Raw genomic sequence first — 17,378 nt, 5'->3', positions numbered from 1 at the left:
GAATTAAAATTCAGCGGCTCCGCTGGCTTGGCCATGTCGTTCGGATGGACAGAAACGCTCCTGCTCTGAAAATATTCAACGCGGGCCGCGATGCTGGTAACAGAGGAAGAGGAAGGCCTCCTCTGCGTTGGAAAGACCAGGTGGAGAAGGACTTGGCTTCACTTGGCATTTTCAATTGGCGTCAGTTAGCACAGAAGAGAAATGACTGGCGTGCTGTTTTGGACTCGGCCAAAATCGCTTAGGCGGTTACAGCGCCAATTAAGAAGAAGAAGAATTGATTTTCCATACAAAATCACTTCGTCGTCATTTTGTAAACTCGTGCATGCGTTGGAAGTGAGAGAAGGAGACAAAAAGTATTTGTGTGTAGGTATTTCAGCTTTTGAGTAACAGATGGCGCAATATTTATAACCTAATCGCAGCGTATGTATGTAAATACATACATACATACGTACATATGTGGATCTATTTTTCTTTTAGTAATGTATGTATGAACCAGGGTTGTTGCGAATATTATTCCGAAATAAAAGTCCTTTCCGGATAATAAACAAACCGCCTATCCAAATTAAACAAGTTTGGTATCATATGAAAGAGGACTGAAATAGCTTTTAAACAGAAATAACGAATGAAGGTGACCACCTCTATTTATATTTTTTTTATAATTTAATACTAAAGAAATGCATACACCTGACACACGGTTTGTTCTATGGTACTTGATTAATATTTTTTATTGAAATATTTTCAAATATGTGGCTTTCCCCGTTTAGACTTTTCAGTTATAAAGATATTAAAGTCCTCTTTAATTTGGTTTGTTTATTATCCAGAAAGGACTTTTATTTCGGAATAATATTCGCAACAACCCTGGCATGTACTAATACGCGAAAAGTTTTCTTCATATGAGATTGTACCGTTCGTTCGAGTTTACGAAATGAGGTGTCAAATTAAAGGGCTTGACCTGTGGATATGCAGTAACTTCTTACATTTTCAAAAAGAGTTGGCGCCTGATAAAGAAATTTAATTCAAATTATTTTTAAGCTAAATCAATTATAACACTATGAGTATAGACCGAAATGGTTTTGAAAAGGCTTTACTTCTTAATCATATGTAGGAGGGTTGCCACGTGTTTCAAAAAGCAACTTTGACTTAAATAAAGGCAGAAAATTGAAATGTATATCCTGATATTTATATCAATAGATATCAATATAAAAAATAGGTTAATTAAATTACTTCAATATGAATATAAATCAAAATTGCCCTCTGTAGGAGGGTTGCCACCTGATTTTATAATTAAATTCAATTTGAATTAAGAGTATTAGATAATTTGAATATGTATCACAATACAAGTGTCAGGCGAACAAGGTTTAACGAGGTTTTGGTTTAAAAATAATTTGAACAGGATTGCCATCTGTTTGAAAAGTCGAATCAATATGAAATATTGAAATACTGGCGTCAAACAAAAAAAGTTTTAAGAAATATTTAGTTTAAGAGTTTATGACATTAAATAGGGTTTCCACCTATGTAAAAAGTTAAACTCAAATTATTTAATAAGTGAAATTAATTATTAAAGTAGGTTATTAAAGGGTTGCATAGTATACATAGTAGTGTATGCATAGGAGCAATGTCACGTATTTAAAAAATCAAATTTAACTTAATTCGTCAGGCACAGGAAATATGTAGGTATCACAATATCAGACGCAAGAGATTTTATTATTTCTTAACAATATTTCGGAGGCTTGTCAGCTGTTTCAGAAGTATTAGCTAACTTATGCACAGACGAAGATAATGCGAAGACGAGCACGAACACGAAGAATAAACTAATACGGGACCTAGGCTAATATAAAAAGTAATACAAATATTTGCAGTATGAAACGAAATAAAAGTGAATCGAAGAAGTGATACACGGCATGGCATATATCTGTTTACTAGTGAACCCGCGTGGCGCCAAAACGCCAACCTTTAATTAAATTTTTTAAACAGGTGACACCCTATTCAAAAACCTCTAAAAATATTCCTAATGATTAATCTAAACCATTTCTGAGTGATGAGAGGTCTCGCATGGTGTCGGTTTCCATGGAACTTCAAAAAATAAAACCGGTGCACATCTATGTAGAATCCCAGTTCTTTAATTTGACTTCTCATTTTGGAAATTCGAAATAACGTTGCAGATGTGATGACCTTCAAAAAAAAAAAATAATAGATGGCAACTCTAATTAAAAGTATTATCAGCCCATAGTTTTCTTAAAACTTTCGTTTGACACTAATATTTCGATATTTCATATATATATCTTTCGTATAAGTAAAACAAATTCGACTTTTCAAACAGGTGGTAACCTCTTTTAAGGTATTTTCAAACTAAAATATTTCGCCTGGCATTGTTATACATATTTCAATTAACTGAAGAATTAAGTTGAATTTAGTTTTTTTAAGCATATGGCAACTCACGTAAATACAGTTTAGAAATAAACTATTTTCAAAGCCATTTCGATTGATACCCATCACTTGACAATCCATTTAACTTATTAAATAATTTGAGCTTAATTTAAAAAAAAAAAAAAACAAATGTTCAATTTAAAGATTTCTTAACACTCGTTCTTTTGATAACCATATTTAAAAATTTCATGTAAGTTATTTATAATTAAACGAAATACCACTTTCAAAACAGGCGGCAACCCTCTTAAAAATTATTTTCGAACTAAAATTTCCTTAAGTATTTTTCGCCTGACATTGTTATAAATATTTCAAGTAACTGACGAATTAAGTGGAAATTCATTTTTTAAACACGTGGCAACCCCTCTAAATATAGTTCTTAAATAAAGGATTTTAAACCCATTTCCATTGATTACCATCGGTTAGTAATTCAGTTATCTTATTAACTAATTTTAGTTTAGCCCTTTAAGCTGGGCAACCCAAGCAGATCAAAAATGTTCTAAATTGTCAAACTAAGTATTTCTTGAAGCTCTTTCATTTGACATCCATAGTTAATATTTCATATAACTTGGGTATAAAATAGTTCAATTAGACTTCTCAATTAGGTGGCAACCCTATTCAAAATATTTCCAAACTATACCTTCTTAAACGTCTTTTGTATGACACCCATATAGCGATACCTTATTCACTTACCAAATTCTTTTAATTAAAATTTAATTACATTTTTTTAAACATGTGGCAAGCCTCTTATACGTAGTTAAGTTACAAAGCCTTTTCAAAACCATTTCGATTGATACCCATATTTAATAATTGATTTAACTTTTTAATTAATTTAAGCTTAATTTCTTAATAAATGGCAACTTTTTTCGAAAAAGTAAAACCTTCTTGAACATCCACACCCTGATCTGATGGCATTGATTATTAAATTATTTGAATGCAATTTTTTATCAGGTGGCTACTCTTTTCGAAAAAGTAAAACCTTCTTGAACATCCACACCCTGATCTGATGGCATTGATTATTAAATTATTTGAATGCAATTTTTTATCAGGTGGCTACTCTTTTCGAAAAAGTAAAACCTTCTTGAACATCCACACCCTGATCTGATGGCATTGATTATTAAATTATTTGAATGCAATTTTTTATCAGGTGGCTACTCTTTTCGAAAAAGTAAAACCTTCTTGAACATCCACACCCTGATCTGATGGCATTGATTATTAAATTATTTGAATGCAATTTTTTATCAGGTGGCTACTCTTTTCGAAAAAGTAAAACCTTACTGCACATCTACAGATCTTTTATGCTGCACAAAAAATCCCTTCGCGTATTATATATATAGATAAGCTCATAGTACATAATGTGGATCTGCTTCTCTATTGTTTATTATTAATATTTTGCAATTCAAATTGATTTATTAAATTCAATTCAATACAATCAAAACGAATATTTCATGTACCGTTTTTAACTTGTATGTGATCTTAATAATATCACGTACTCTACGTTTAAGTTTAGCGGCTGTGACTCCGAAACAGCCTGCTGGTGAAGACGAAGGCGCTGGACTGATCCTTTTTTGTTTACTTTTGTATCACTGTGTTATCTTCAAATATTACATTGAACCAAGCATTGTTTCTTTTTTCAAAGCGATCTTTTATTCTTCTCGGCTTTTCCCATCGATCGTTAAACTTAAATAGGGAATTGTTCTGAACACTTGCTCCAACTGTGTCAGCTCTCTCTGATTACAATTTAAAAGCGTTTAACTCTGCACGATTTGCGCCTGACTTTTTGAAAGTCACACAAAACTCTGCGAGCACAAACAAAGTCACTCATTGTGATAACTAAATAGTTAGAAATTTTCCAACTCAACTAAATATTGGAAAGTCACTTTAGATATGCTGGGCTATCGATTTCAACTTCAATTTATATCATTCGAATCGAAGTGCAGAGTACACGGTTTTTAGAAGTTTTGCGGTTATTGAAGAAAATACTTTTATTAAGTTCTGCGCCGCTAAGAAACTACACAATTAATTATTTATTTCTCGCAGCATACATGTCTGATCACGGTGTGGTTAGTACCGTTAGTAAGTGTGATCTATTCTGTGTTTTTTTGCTTGTTCTTCCGTTAATTTTTCGTAGTCTTTGCAATTACGCGTATCAAAGAGACATATTTTTGCGCCTGACAAGAAAATGCATAAAAGAAACAAATTAATTTTGTTTGCTTGTAATTTAGAGTAATCAAACATTTTAATAAGATAAGTAACAAGCCAGGGGCAGACAGCGCTAATCTTCGAAGGTCTAATTGAATACAAAGAACACCACTCAAAAAAGAGGCACTTGGAAACGAGAATATCTTCCTGCTTAAAATACATGCCAATAAACATTGTGGCGAACGTTCGAAAATGACCTTCGATATCCAATATGTATATCGAACTGAGAATGAACTCATAACGTTCATAGTATATCGGAAATACACTCGAGATGGGTTCGAAAAAAATGGAAACCATGGTAACAGGAGAGAAAGTGAAATCCAGCTCTTTCTCGAAGGAAAATATAAGACAATCACTCTCTCTCATTAAAATTTCAATTCGATAATGGGTTGGATTCATATATGTAATACTTCTATATTGGCAGTAAGCTAACTTCTCAATGTGTAAGCGAGACAGTCTGGTACCGTTTTTGTGAATGTATTGTGTACGTGAGTGCTGTTTTTGTGTATGTGTTGTGTACATGTTTATTTATAAACGTGTTCCTTTTCTTTCGTACGTGTTTATTGATATATCTGTACTGTAATGCTTTTGGACGGTACTAGCTCTTACTGCCAATATAGGAGTATTACATATGAATATGGTTGGATTTCGGATTCATAACAAAGGAAAAATACATTAGATAACGAAAGTTTCTCGAAAAAAATATTCCAATCATTTTCGAATTGTTAACCAAGCCCAATTTTTATTGGGATATTATAATGATTTTACTTTTTATCACTACTTCAAGGCTTGTGCTTTCTAAAAACATATAGCAAACCAGACCTGTTAAATAATGATTGATAATCATAATGATTATTAATTAAAGTATGTTTTTTTGGGTAACCGTTTAATGGCTAAGTACCATTATTTGCACCTTCTTAATAACACTGTGAGACAAATGGTAGGGGTCAGTGATCGGGAAGGGTTCAAACTACCGGGGAAAGTTATATCGGTAAAAAAGAAGTTATACGTGTCCCGGCGTTTCGCTGGGTCACGTCTAGGAATCGAGATATATCGATTTGAAGTTAGTAACTATCATATAGGGGAAATTGTCACCTTTGGTGGTCTTTTTTTTGATATAACTCGAGAACCACTAGTCCGATTTTGCTCAAACAAAAATAATTTTTTTTTCTACATAAATTTATTTTTACCGGCAAAACTGTTGAGTATATAGAAAAACGTTATATTAACAGATTAAGTGAATTGTAATTTTTAATTTTTTTAAATTTGTTTGAACAAAATCGGACTAGTGGTTCTCGAGTTATATCAAAAAAAAGACCACCAAAGGTGACAATTTCCCCTATATGATAGTTACTAACTTCAAATCGATATATCTCGATTCCTAGACGTGACCCAGCGAAACGCCGGGACACGTATAACTTCTTTTTTACCGATATAACATTTCCCGTTGGTTTCATCCCATCCCGATTTTGACTGTCGCATAGTGTAATTAATAGTTTATTACTTAAAAAAAATAAAAAATAAAAATTAAATAATTAAAAATTAATTAATGACTGATTATTTTGTTATTTTTAATTATTTAAAATTACTTTTGAATTTCATATACCCGAGCGCACTTGTGCACAAGGGTATTATAACTTTGTTCACATAACGGTTGCTTGTAACAGCCAAAACGAATCGAGATAGATATAGAGAAACGTATACATAAATGATGAGAATGAAAAAATAACTCGATTAAGCGGTGACTGTCTATCCGTCCGTCCGTCTGTGCACACGATAACTCGAGCAAATATTGAGATGTCTTAACGAAACTTGGTACGTGAACTTATTTTAAGCGTAGGACGGACGGTATTGAAAATGGACATAATTGGACAATAACCACGCAATAACCTCCCATATAACGGTAGCTTTCAAAAATAAAAAAAACTGCGATATTTTAGTAACTACTAAAGCTTATTCACTCAAAATTGATATTTAAAATGATTTTTAGGCGAAAAATAAGACTTATAAACTTTTGAAAATGGGCGTAGCTACGTCCGCTCACCAATTTCTGCCAAACTGGGCACAGTTGTTGGTCTTGGCAAAGCATACCAGACGGCTGAAAATGTTTAAAATCGGACAATAACCACGCCCACATCCATAACGGTAATTTAGAGAAATGCGAAATCTTCAATAAATCAGTAACTACTGAAGCTAATTTATTCAAAATTGATGGTTGTAATAATTCTTTAGCCAAAGTACGTTTATAAAAAAATTTTGGAAAATGGGCGTGGCACCGCCCACTTTTGACCACATATGTGTATTTCGGTAACTGTCCGATCAATTTGTACCAAACTCGGTACAGTTCTTGAACTTGGCACATAAAAGCAAGAAGTTGAAAATTATTGAAATCGTACTAAAATTACGCCCACTTTTCATATAACGGTAAATTTAAGAAAGGCTGAAACTTCGAAATCTAGAAATTTAAGACCGCTAATTTACTCAAAATTTATACTCACAACAATCCCTTGAAAAGAAGTAACATCATTGTGTAATTTTGGAAAATTGGCGTGATACCGCCCACTTATAACTTTATATGTAAGTATATGAATGTCTAACGTTCTATCGAAGATGTTTGAAATAGGAGTAAAACCACCCCTGCTTACCATATAGCGGTAGTTTTCGGAAAGGTGAAAAAACTTGCGCCGGGTATTTAATGTTCTGCTCGGCCCGAACTTAGGCTTTTTTACTTGTTTAATTAATAATAATAATAATAGATTGACGATAACACATACATATGTTAGTGTTTGGCCGAGCTTCTCCTCCGGTTTCTGGCGTGCGCGTTGATGTTGTCACACAAAGTGGACTCCGAACGGCGATTGTATTTTTATGAGAAGCTGTTTTCCATTGCAGAAATACACTCGGAGGTTTGCCATTGCCTGCCGAGGGGCGACCGCTGTTAAGGAAAAACCTTTTTCTAAATTTTTTTGCGATGTTGCTTTGACCAAGGCTTGAACCCAGGCGCTGCGGAGTGGAAGCGCGCACTGCTTACCACTACACCACAGCGGCTACACTATTAATGTAATTATTTGATTATCTTCAATTAATTTTGTTTTTTTGTAATGGCATGAATAATATAATTGTTTGATTATTTTCAATTATTTTTGTTAATTTAATTACAAGTTTCATAAACGATTATCCGAATTCTTAAAAATTATTAACGTTGCAAGGTTCTGTCTACTCTTAGGGTCAAAACATAGTGGAGCGGCGAGCAAAGCGAAGAGCTAGCATCGAGCAAAGCTTCAATTACAAATGTGTATGTAAGCTTTGCTCTTCACTATGCGCTTTCCCATTGAAACATATGCGTTTGAAATCGACGCTTTGTTCGATGCTCTTTGCTCGCCGCTCCACTATGTTCTTACCCTTAGGAACACAAAATAAAAAAATCAGAACTTTAGCAACGATTCGTATGAATAAAAATATTTTCGGTCAGTATCCAGGGCAGTTAAAAAATGCGTATAACCACGGGGAATTGATATAAGGAGGTGTTATCAGATCAGCTGATTTTGTGTATGTGTTTCGGCTCACGGCTTCGAATGTCACTGAAAAATTTTCTTTTCATTTCCACACACACTCTTACAGATTTTGACGGTCTACGCCGCCAAAGCAAAAACAAAATACATGTAATTTTTTTTATACTCCTGCTATAATTTTCGACACGAAATTGATATCTAAAATTTTGTGTTTCTAATTCAGTTTCGGCACTCAAAAATTTTACCTCAAAGAGGTGTGTTTTTGATTGAATATACAGGGTGTAAAAGTATAACTGTCGCACAGGTTTTTTTGGAAAATAAAAGGTTCCTTTATAGATTTTACGACAAAAGTATTTTATTGTTAATTTTCCTTAGATTTTACTTTAATTTTATTAATTAGTTTTTAAATTTTAACCTTTATTTGGGTTTACCAGCAGTAAACACTTTGAGAGAAAAGCGCAAGCGGAACGCAAGTCTTCGGCGGTTAATTTATTCCATATCTTCTATAACCAGAGGCTAATTTCTTCTATTTTAACGTATGGTGAATGAAATCCGAACAAACGTATGATAGTGAAAATAGAATATGAAATGAAATTTGTTTTATTTAAAGTCAATTTATTTTTGTATTTAGATATAAAAGTTTATTTTATAAAAAAGTATTTGCTCCATTACAGTTTGCTTTTCTTATTTTTTTGGGCAATTTCCTCATTGACTCTTGAATTCCTTTTGTATCGATATCCTTAAGCTCCTTTTTGATTTTATTAACTAAACAAGTGGTATTTTTTGCAGTGTATCCTTTGCCGTAAACACGCCTTTTCAAATTTGCCCAAAAAGTTTCAATTGGCCTCAGTTGTGGCACGTTTGGAGGGTTATACTCTTTAGGTACAAATTCAATTTCACGGTTATCTAAGTCCTTTAGGGTGCTTTTGGCATAATGCGAAGATGCCAAATCTGGCCAGAAGACTATTTTGTCCCTTCTATGGTATTTCACGGTGTCCTTGAACCAGATCCAACTGAATCGGTCTGGAACGATGGAATTTCCGATTAGACTAGTTTGGGGGAGTGTTCCCGAGTTAGAATACGTGAAGTTCAAAATCGTGGCAAGTGCCGATTTCAAAAACGGTAACTTTTTCGATTTTCAAATAGGTTTTCGATAAGGTTCTAAATGAATGATTATATATATTTACATGTATACAAGTCGATTGTATACATATTTATACATATATGTGCAGGCCCGACTATAGGATGGGGGTTTTTCCACCCGGTCCCGGATTTTTCCTTAAATTTAGTTGGAAGATAAAAATTATAAAATTTTGTTAAATTTAATTATTTAGTATTCACGTAGCTTTTATAATATCCATTAAATGCGAAAGCGCATGTCCAGATGCACATGGTGTGATAAGGTCACTTCCGTGCTAGTCAAAACGGCCGCCAATCTGTCCTAATGTGAAACATAGAAAGGTTCCGAAGTTAACACGTGTTGTCTAAATGTTGTCATCTTAATGATTTGCCCATGGTTAATCAAACATTTTGAGCTCGAAATTGTAGAGCGACCTTCAAAGAGATTCGAGGGGAAAATCAGAAATCAACAGAAGACGATTTTCTTGCATACAGCCAATCTGAGCTTAAAGGAAGGCATTTGACTAAAACAATAAAATCTATTTTACGCATCCACTTGATCCGTATAACAGTACAGCAAAACAAATTCTGCCTTTAGACGAAAAAAGGACATTATCCACATATTACGAAAATACTTGGTATTTTTCAAAAGCCCTGAATATGGATGATAACGTTGGAAGTTCGTTTAAATTAAAAAAAAATTTCTAGGGTTAGAGGGGGCCCGTCTCATATTTAGTACCGGCCCCGGACGATAATACAAGTTTCTATTATTAAATGAAAGAAAACTAACTAATAAAAGAACACCTGTAAAGTAATAAGTGTTTATGTTATTTTCTTTTGAAACCAGATAAAAGTTGGCCGTTATAAGTGGACCAACAGTTGGCGGCTATTGTAGTAGACGACTACGAAATTCCCACAGGCTATACATGTATATACATTAGACTGCATCACTCCCCATACAAAAAAACATCGGTACTATTTCCCCAGTGGAATTATAAAATATATTATATTTTAAGACGTCCACCAAAATATTTTGGAAAAATATTAAGATTTAAGTGAGCTGGACCGATTTGAAAATACTTCCAAAAATGGAGTTTTTTATGAACAAAATAGTTTCGTAAAGTTTTTTTTTGAAAAAATCCTCTCAAATGACAGAACGGTTTAAGCTTAAAATATTTGCATAAAAACATTAAAAAAATTTTTTTTTTTAAATTTTGAACGGAATCGTAATGAGATCTTTGATGCTGTTTTTTAACTTTTTTCAAAGATTATATATAGGAAAAACTTGAATAACTGAACCTAAAATCTTTCGATTTAGACTTTTTATTTCTTTGCTAATAAGATCATTCAAAGGATGGAAGAGAAAGGTAGGATGAACGAACGTCATTCAAACAAAGTTGAATTAAGATGTGTTGGTATTCGAAAAAACAAGATGGGACACGAATGACGTTTTTTGACCAGAAATAAAAACAGTGTGAAAATACCTTTCTGCTGAGATCCCCAAAAAGTCGAAATCAGAACATTTTTGGCCCAGTTATTCAAGTTTTTCGTAAACCATTCTTTGAAAAAAGTAAAAAAAACAGCATCAAAAATCTCATTACGATTCCGTTCAAAATTTAAAAAAAAAATTTTTTTAATGTTTTTATGCAAATATTTTAAGCTTAAACCGTCATTTGAGAGGATTTTTTCAAATCGGTCCAGCTCGCTTAAATCGTAATATTTTTCCGAAATATTTTGGTGGACGTCTTAAAATATAATACATTTTGTAATCCCGGCGGAAAACCTGCAACTTTTTTGGTGATGCAGTCTACTATACATACATATCGAGCCCTAACTGCCGAAAACGTGAGCGACATTTTTTTTTTTCAAAATTTTCTTTTTGTTGCAGAAATGCATCTGGATGCTCTAGGAATATTTCTGCCTCAAAAAGAAAATTTTGAAAAAAATGTCACTTACGTTATTTTGGTGGTTAGGGTTCGATATTTAAAAAATTATTCATTTACAGTCTTAGTTATACTATACTTAAATGCGAAAATGTCGGCAGAAAATCGAAACAGTTACCGTTTTTGAAATCGGCACTTGCCGCGATTTTGAAATTCACGTATTATAACTCGGGAACACTCCCCCAAAATAGTCTAATCGGAAATTCCATCGTTCCAGACCGATTCAGTTGAATCTGGTTCAAGGACACCGTGATTTGTTAATAAATTTCTGAAGTTCAGGAATGCATTTCTCTGCATAAGTCTGAGCAGAAACTGCTAAACCGCCTTTAAAAAATACCGGTTCACTTATCCCACGCTCACTGATTGTTAGCCACAACAAAACTTTTCCGGGGAACTTAGTTTTTTTGAATATATTTCACTTCGTCGGATGCTTTGCGTTTTTCAGACTCGAAGTAATGCCTGGGCTGCCATTCGTTGCCTTCTACTGTGAAGTAGCTCTCATCATCTATAACACATTTATAAGTCGAAGATGTGGCAAAGTATTTTTGGGAAAGTAACCGCAACCTAGATTTAATTACTTTTTCCTGCTTTTCTGTAGTGGCTGGTTTCGATTTTCTTTTTTTAATTTGAACGTTCATAGATTCCAAATATTTTTTATAGTATTTTTATCAACTTTGTGTTTTCGACCCAACTGTCGGTACGATTTTGCTTTTGCATGTTTTTAAAATTATGAAAAATTGCACTTTTGCTTTCATCGGGATTATTTTCACAAAATTTCCAAATTAATTCGCGGCGCTGCAACTCGTTCAAAGACATTTTTACGACTAAATGTATGCACATCGAAATGATTTGTATGCGACAACATCAAGAAGATATCCCGTTATATTTTTACATTGGAAGTTGTTTTTTGCAAATTTAGCGCTATTTTGTGTTTGTTTTCACAAGATGTGTTCGGATTTCATTCACCATACGTTAAGTTCTTTATATCCCCCTTTTGTCCAACATAAGGCCTCATACTCAGCAATCAAATATACTCGGAACTGGTGACCGGGACGACCATTCATTCGACCAACCCTATACAGTTTTTTTTTTTTTTGTTTTTTTTTTATACAAAGTCTAAGAAAAAATACACCTTAGCTCCCAAAGTTTACACTGCCGGCAAATGCAAATAAGGATACAAAATTTAGAACTAATTATTAAAATTAAAGTACAATATATACAAAATTAACAATAAAATACTTTTTTCGCAAAACCTATAAAGCACCCTTTTATTAAAAAAAACCTGTGCGACAGTTATTATTTTATACCCTGTAAATTCAATGAAAGGAAAATTCGCACTGAAAATCCGATAAGGCTAAGATAGTTCGAAATCTTTTAATAAAAAGCGAATTCCTCTGATTTATATAGAGTTTTGCTTTGCTTTAAAGAGCCAAAATGTTGTATTCAAAGTTTTGCGAAATACTTTAAGAAAATGGCTATAAGCAGTTTTTTTCCTCCTGTAAAATTTTTCAAATGGGATTTAGCAACTCCAACCTAGCGATATGCGGCTTGCATTCAACAAATACAAATAATTTTCAATAAATAAAACAAGTACCTTTATCCTTTTCGAAAAAGTGCATTTTAAATTTCTCTTGCCTCCTGTATCTAAATATGAGTTTTCATAAAAAGTGAAATTAGAAACTTTTCATTCTAATCTAGCGATATGTTTATTAAGTAGCTCGATAATTGAACTTTAAGGTTGACTTACCCATGGAATATCCCATACGTTATATCCAATAATTGCACAAATTTGCACTAGTCTTTTATAAATTAGTCTGTTCGCTAATAAGTTCTTGTAAATGCCAAATTGTTTTTTCGAAGATCAAAAAGGACTCGCAAAAATTGGTTCAGGAATTAATCGAAGTACTAATTTATTATTTCTTCGTTAAAAGAAGCTTTTCTTAAGTTAATATTTTGTATATGGCACAAATCGCCGAAAACGAAACCAAGGGGAAAATTTTTTTTCTCAGGTTTCGCAGATTTTGGATTATATCTGGGTGATACATATTCTAAGGTATCGAACAACATCAATATTAACGCGAATCTCCTTCTCTAAAACATGAAAATTCACTTATTCTTGAGACACCTTTAAATAAACGAAAATTAAAAAAGCAAAACATGAAACTAAAGGGTAGTTTATATTTAAGGTCCACCACTTTTTTGCATTATGCTTGCCTCTCTTCGCTTGCCTTGTATTATTTTGAATTAAATAAAAAAAAGTATTCGACAAACAAATCAGCGATTAGTTTTCTATATTAAAATCAAGTGGGCAGTATTTTTTAATGTAATGTAACAGTCTAAAATATTAAAAAGTTTTTTGGCGCGGAATCCACCAAACTAGAAAAAGGAAAAATATAGTTTTCTTCGAGCATTTTCGACCTTATTTCACAGTAAAATAAAATAGTTCCACATACTCTTCAGTACCAATATGTTTTCGGTGGAAAGCTATTTGTAACGTAACAGTCTTTTGAACTAATTTAATTTTTAGGTAACCTTTTTTCCTATTTAGTTAAAGATAGGGCTCATTTTACAAGCAACATTGGAAGCTATTCAACGTGTTATTCTCCCATAGTTAAAACTGTTATTTTTTCTAACTTATATAAACTAAGAAGATAAGAATTACGTAGAAAAATAAAAAAACGCGAGAATTATATTATTTCAAAAAGGAACGAAGTCAAGAGAAGCGAAATAAGAAGCGGAAAGAAGATTTATTCTACAAAATGCCGAGTGCTCGAATCTAACATTTGAAGGGTAAGAATATTACTGAATACCATAGAGCAAACAAAATAAGCCATTAAAGCCGTTTTTCGTGAAATTAAACGCGAAAAACTCAACAACTTGGCGCAATTCTAAGATCGAGTTCGAGTTCTACGCAGAAAATGACTTCGGAAACAACATACGGCTGCATAGCATCAGAAACTTTGCAATCTGTATTCATAATTATCATGTTCTTAATTTCTTTGAATTACTTGTCACATCGCAAGACTCCTGAATTTATGCTACTTATTGCATAAAACACACTAAAAGCGATTTAAATACCTAATTACAATCCTATCGCTACACGTATATCGCACAGGTAACGTAACAGTATTTTTCCGTAACGTACCAGTCCGACTATTTTTTACAAATATTGACCTCAAAATTAATTTTATCAGTTCAATTAATACGTAGTTCTTGAATTCCATCCTGAAGCTAGGAAACTGTGTACCAACTTTTGAAAACATTATATTAGGAGAGCAGACTTTTCCAATAATATAAAGCAACTTTAAAAAGTACTTTCAAAAATTGTAATGCAACAGTCCACTGTTGAAACATTCATAACTCCTAAACCACAGGAGTTACAATATATGTTTGTATGTATTAAATAATGCCACATACTTATGCTTTCAGATGCAAAAAGAAAAATTATCCGAAAATTGTATTCTCGCGAGTTTCAGCGGTATTTAAAAATCAGTTTGAGCCAAAATGTAATGTAACAGTCCGCGTTTTGGGCCATATGCATATTTAACTCTATTTGCTTTTAGTGCCTTCTTACGATTTTTTATTGCCTCATAAAGTCTTTCCTTTTCGTGATTTTTTATTTATTTTAAGTCCTAAAAATCTTTAGAGGAGCATCATCCGTCGTTTTACATATACGAAAATGATTGATATTATCGAAAATATTATTTTTTTTTATTTCAGGGTTAAAATTCAAACGGTGGCCGCTAAGGGGGAAACTGAACCGGAGCGCAAAGAAACGCGTGGCAAAGTAGACGAAGATCGCAAACATGAAATTGAAGCAGCTATTGTTCGTATAATGAAAGCCAGAAAACGATTGCCGGTATATAATGTTTTTTTTTACTTAATTGAATGAATATGGCTTCAAAAATTATTTTTATTTTTATATAGCACAACTTGCTTGTTTCTGATGTTACATCACAACTGAAGTCTCGATTCCTACCGTCTCCTGTTTTCATCAAAAAGCGAATAGAAGGCCTTATAGAAAGAGAATATTTAGCAAGGACGCCGGAGGATCGAAAAGTTTATATATATCTGGCATAAACTCGCATAAGACCTACTCTGAAAAGAATAGCAGATAAGATTAGCGAAAAAGAGTCTTAAGCAAAGGCAATAGCAATTCATTAAGACTATTAATCGTATACTGCATGATCCCCACTTAACAAGCTAACGTACCCGCTATATCTAACTTTCATCAAGGTTTCGTATTTTTTTTTCTTTTTTGTTATCTATACTTTACCTTTGTCACGCCAAAATTTGGTCTACAATAAACGATTTCGGTCCTCCTTTCAAATTTTGACTTTTGCTTATGCCTACTACTACAAACCTTTCTCGAGAATTTGGGAATTTCAAAAAAAAATAACTTCAGATGAATACAGAGAATTTTTAAATACCTCCGCTTGTTTGTTTTTTTATGCGAAAATTTCTCGCATCCAATATTCACGTCGAATCTGTGCAAGTTCGCGTTTAGGTGAAACTTAAGGACCGTTCGGTTGGTTTAAGATAAATTATAGATAAGCGTCACGCGGAAACAGAAATATTTGGAAATCAGCCAAGCGATAATAACTATATCGATCTGAACAAAGGAACAGCATATTAGATAAAACCTAAAAGTCGAACAATTCAAAATTTTTTAGCCTAACCTAATATAAACGTAGGCCGTCTAATGCCTGCGACACACATGTAGTATAGTAATTACCATGTATGTAATACATCTATATAGGAAGTACGTTGAAAGTAAATCCGCCAACATTAGAGTGCAGATATATAACACTGTACGAAAAAATCAACTTTTTTCTGGGTATTGGACCAAACGAATTTTTTTTAAGAGCTTGAGTCATAGGTAAAACAGTAATTTCTCCGTTTTTCGAAGTTGGCCTCCGAAATCGAGATATGGGCCTTCGAAGTTCGAAATAGGACCTTAGGTAAAAAATTATATTTAATTATTGCATGTAATTAACTAACAACCTAAAAATATAGACGTAGTCCTCCTTTTGCTGTTATTTAAATGGTAAATAAAACCTTTTTGTGCAAACTTATATTACAGGTGCTATAAGGGGTCAAAGTTCAGGTCTTCGAAAAATTAAATTCCTTATATTGCAAACAATTTTGAACTGATTTTTAAAAAATGTATATCGTTGTAAAGGAGATTAAACCCCCTTTCTTCCGATATCCATATTTGTACACTTGGTATATAAAAATTTTTAGAAAAAACATTTAAATGAAAAAATACCTTTTTTTTATAAAAAAAATATTTTAAACAAAAAAAAACTAACCGATTTTTAAGAAATTGGTGGCGTTGTAAAGGCGATTAAATACCTTTCTTCTGAAATGCATATTTGCATACTTCGTATATAACAATTTGAGAAAAAACGCCTAAAAGGAAAAAATAACTTTTTGTATCAAAAAATATTTTAAACTGATGTAATTTTTATTACAAGCTTTTATTTAACTTCACTTGTATGTATGTATGTATGTATGTATGTATCTATGTATGTACATATGTATGTATGTATCTTTGTATGTCCTGGAACTTTGCAGTCAATATTTAACAAACTTCCCAATGAGCTACAGATTTGAAACTTCAAACTTAGTTCAGAACTCGAGGACAATGCAATATATAACATGACTTAATCCGCTAGGTGGCGCAGGAGTCGAGATATTTGTAAAACCCGCATTTATAGTCTGATTTGGTTCATATTTATAACATATATTACTTATATGAAAATAAATAAATCCACAAAAAAGTTGGCCGATAGGTGGCGCAGGAGTCGAGATATTTGGAAAACCCGTGTTTATGATCCGATTAAGTTCGAGATATTTGTAAAATCGTGTTTATAGTCTGATGTGGTTCATATTTAGAACATATATTACTTGTATGAAAAGAAATAAATCCACAAAAAAGTTTGCCGAGAGGATTTGGAAAACCCGTGTTTATGATCCGATTAAGTTCGAGATATTTGTAAAATCGTGTTTATAGTCTGATGTGGTTCATATTTAGAACATATATTACTTGTATGAAAAGAAATAAATCCACAAAAAAATTTGATGATAGGTGGCGCAGGAGTCGATATATTTGTAATAACATTTAGAATGCATATTGCTTACATGAAAAGAAATAACTACACAAAAAATGTTGGCA

General features: G+C 32.7%; 1 protein-coding gene across 1 annotated transcript; it reads left to right on the top strand.

Annotated features, from left to right (window-relative positions):
• Positions 1–14,879: 14,879 nt before the first annotated feature.
• On the top strand, positions 14,880–16,069 carry LOC108363369 (cullin-3-B-like). Its single transcript, XM_017616713.1, has 2 exons — positions 14,880–15,059; positions 15,128–16,069. Exons 1-2 carry the CDS (start codon positions 14,880–14,882, stop codon positions 15,278–15,280), a joined length of 333 nt encoding a protein of 110 aa, XP_017472202.1. The 3' UTR covers positions 15,281–16,069.
• The last annotated feature ends 1,309 nt before the right edge of the window (positions 16,070–17,378 follow it).

Source organism: Rhagoletis zephyria, unplaced genomic scaffold (genome assembly GCF_001687245.7).
Source record: "Rhagoletis zephyria isolate East Lansing unplaced genomic scaffold, Rhagoletis_zephyria_1.1 Rzeph_scaffold_01259, whole genome shotgun sequence".
In the NCBI taxonomy this organism is placed as follows: Eukaryota; Metazoa; Arthropoda; class Insecta; order Diptera; family Tephritidae; genus Rhagoletis; species Rhagoletis zephyria.
This window is presented reverse-complemented; position numbering and strand designations above follow the sequence as displayed.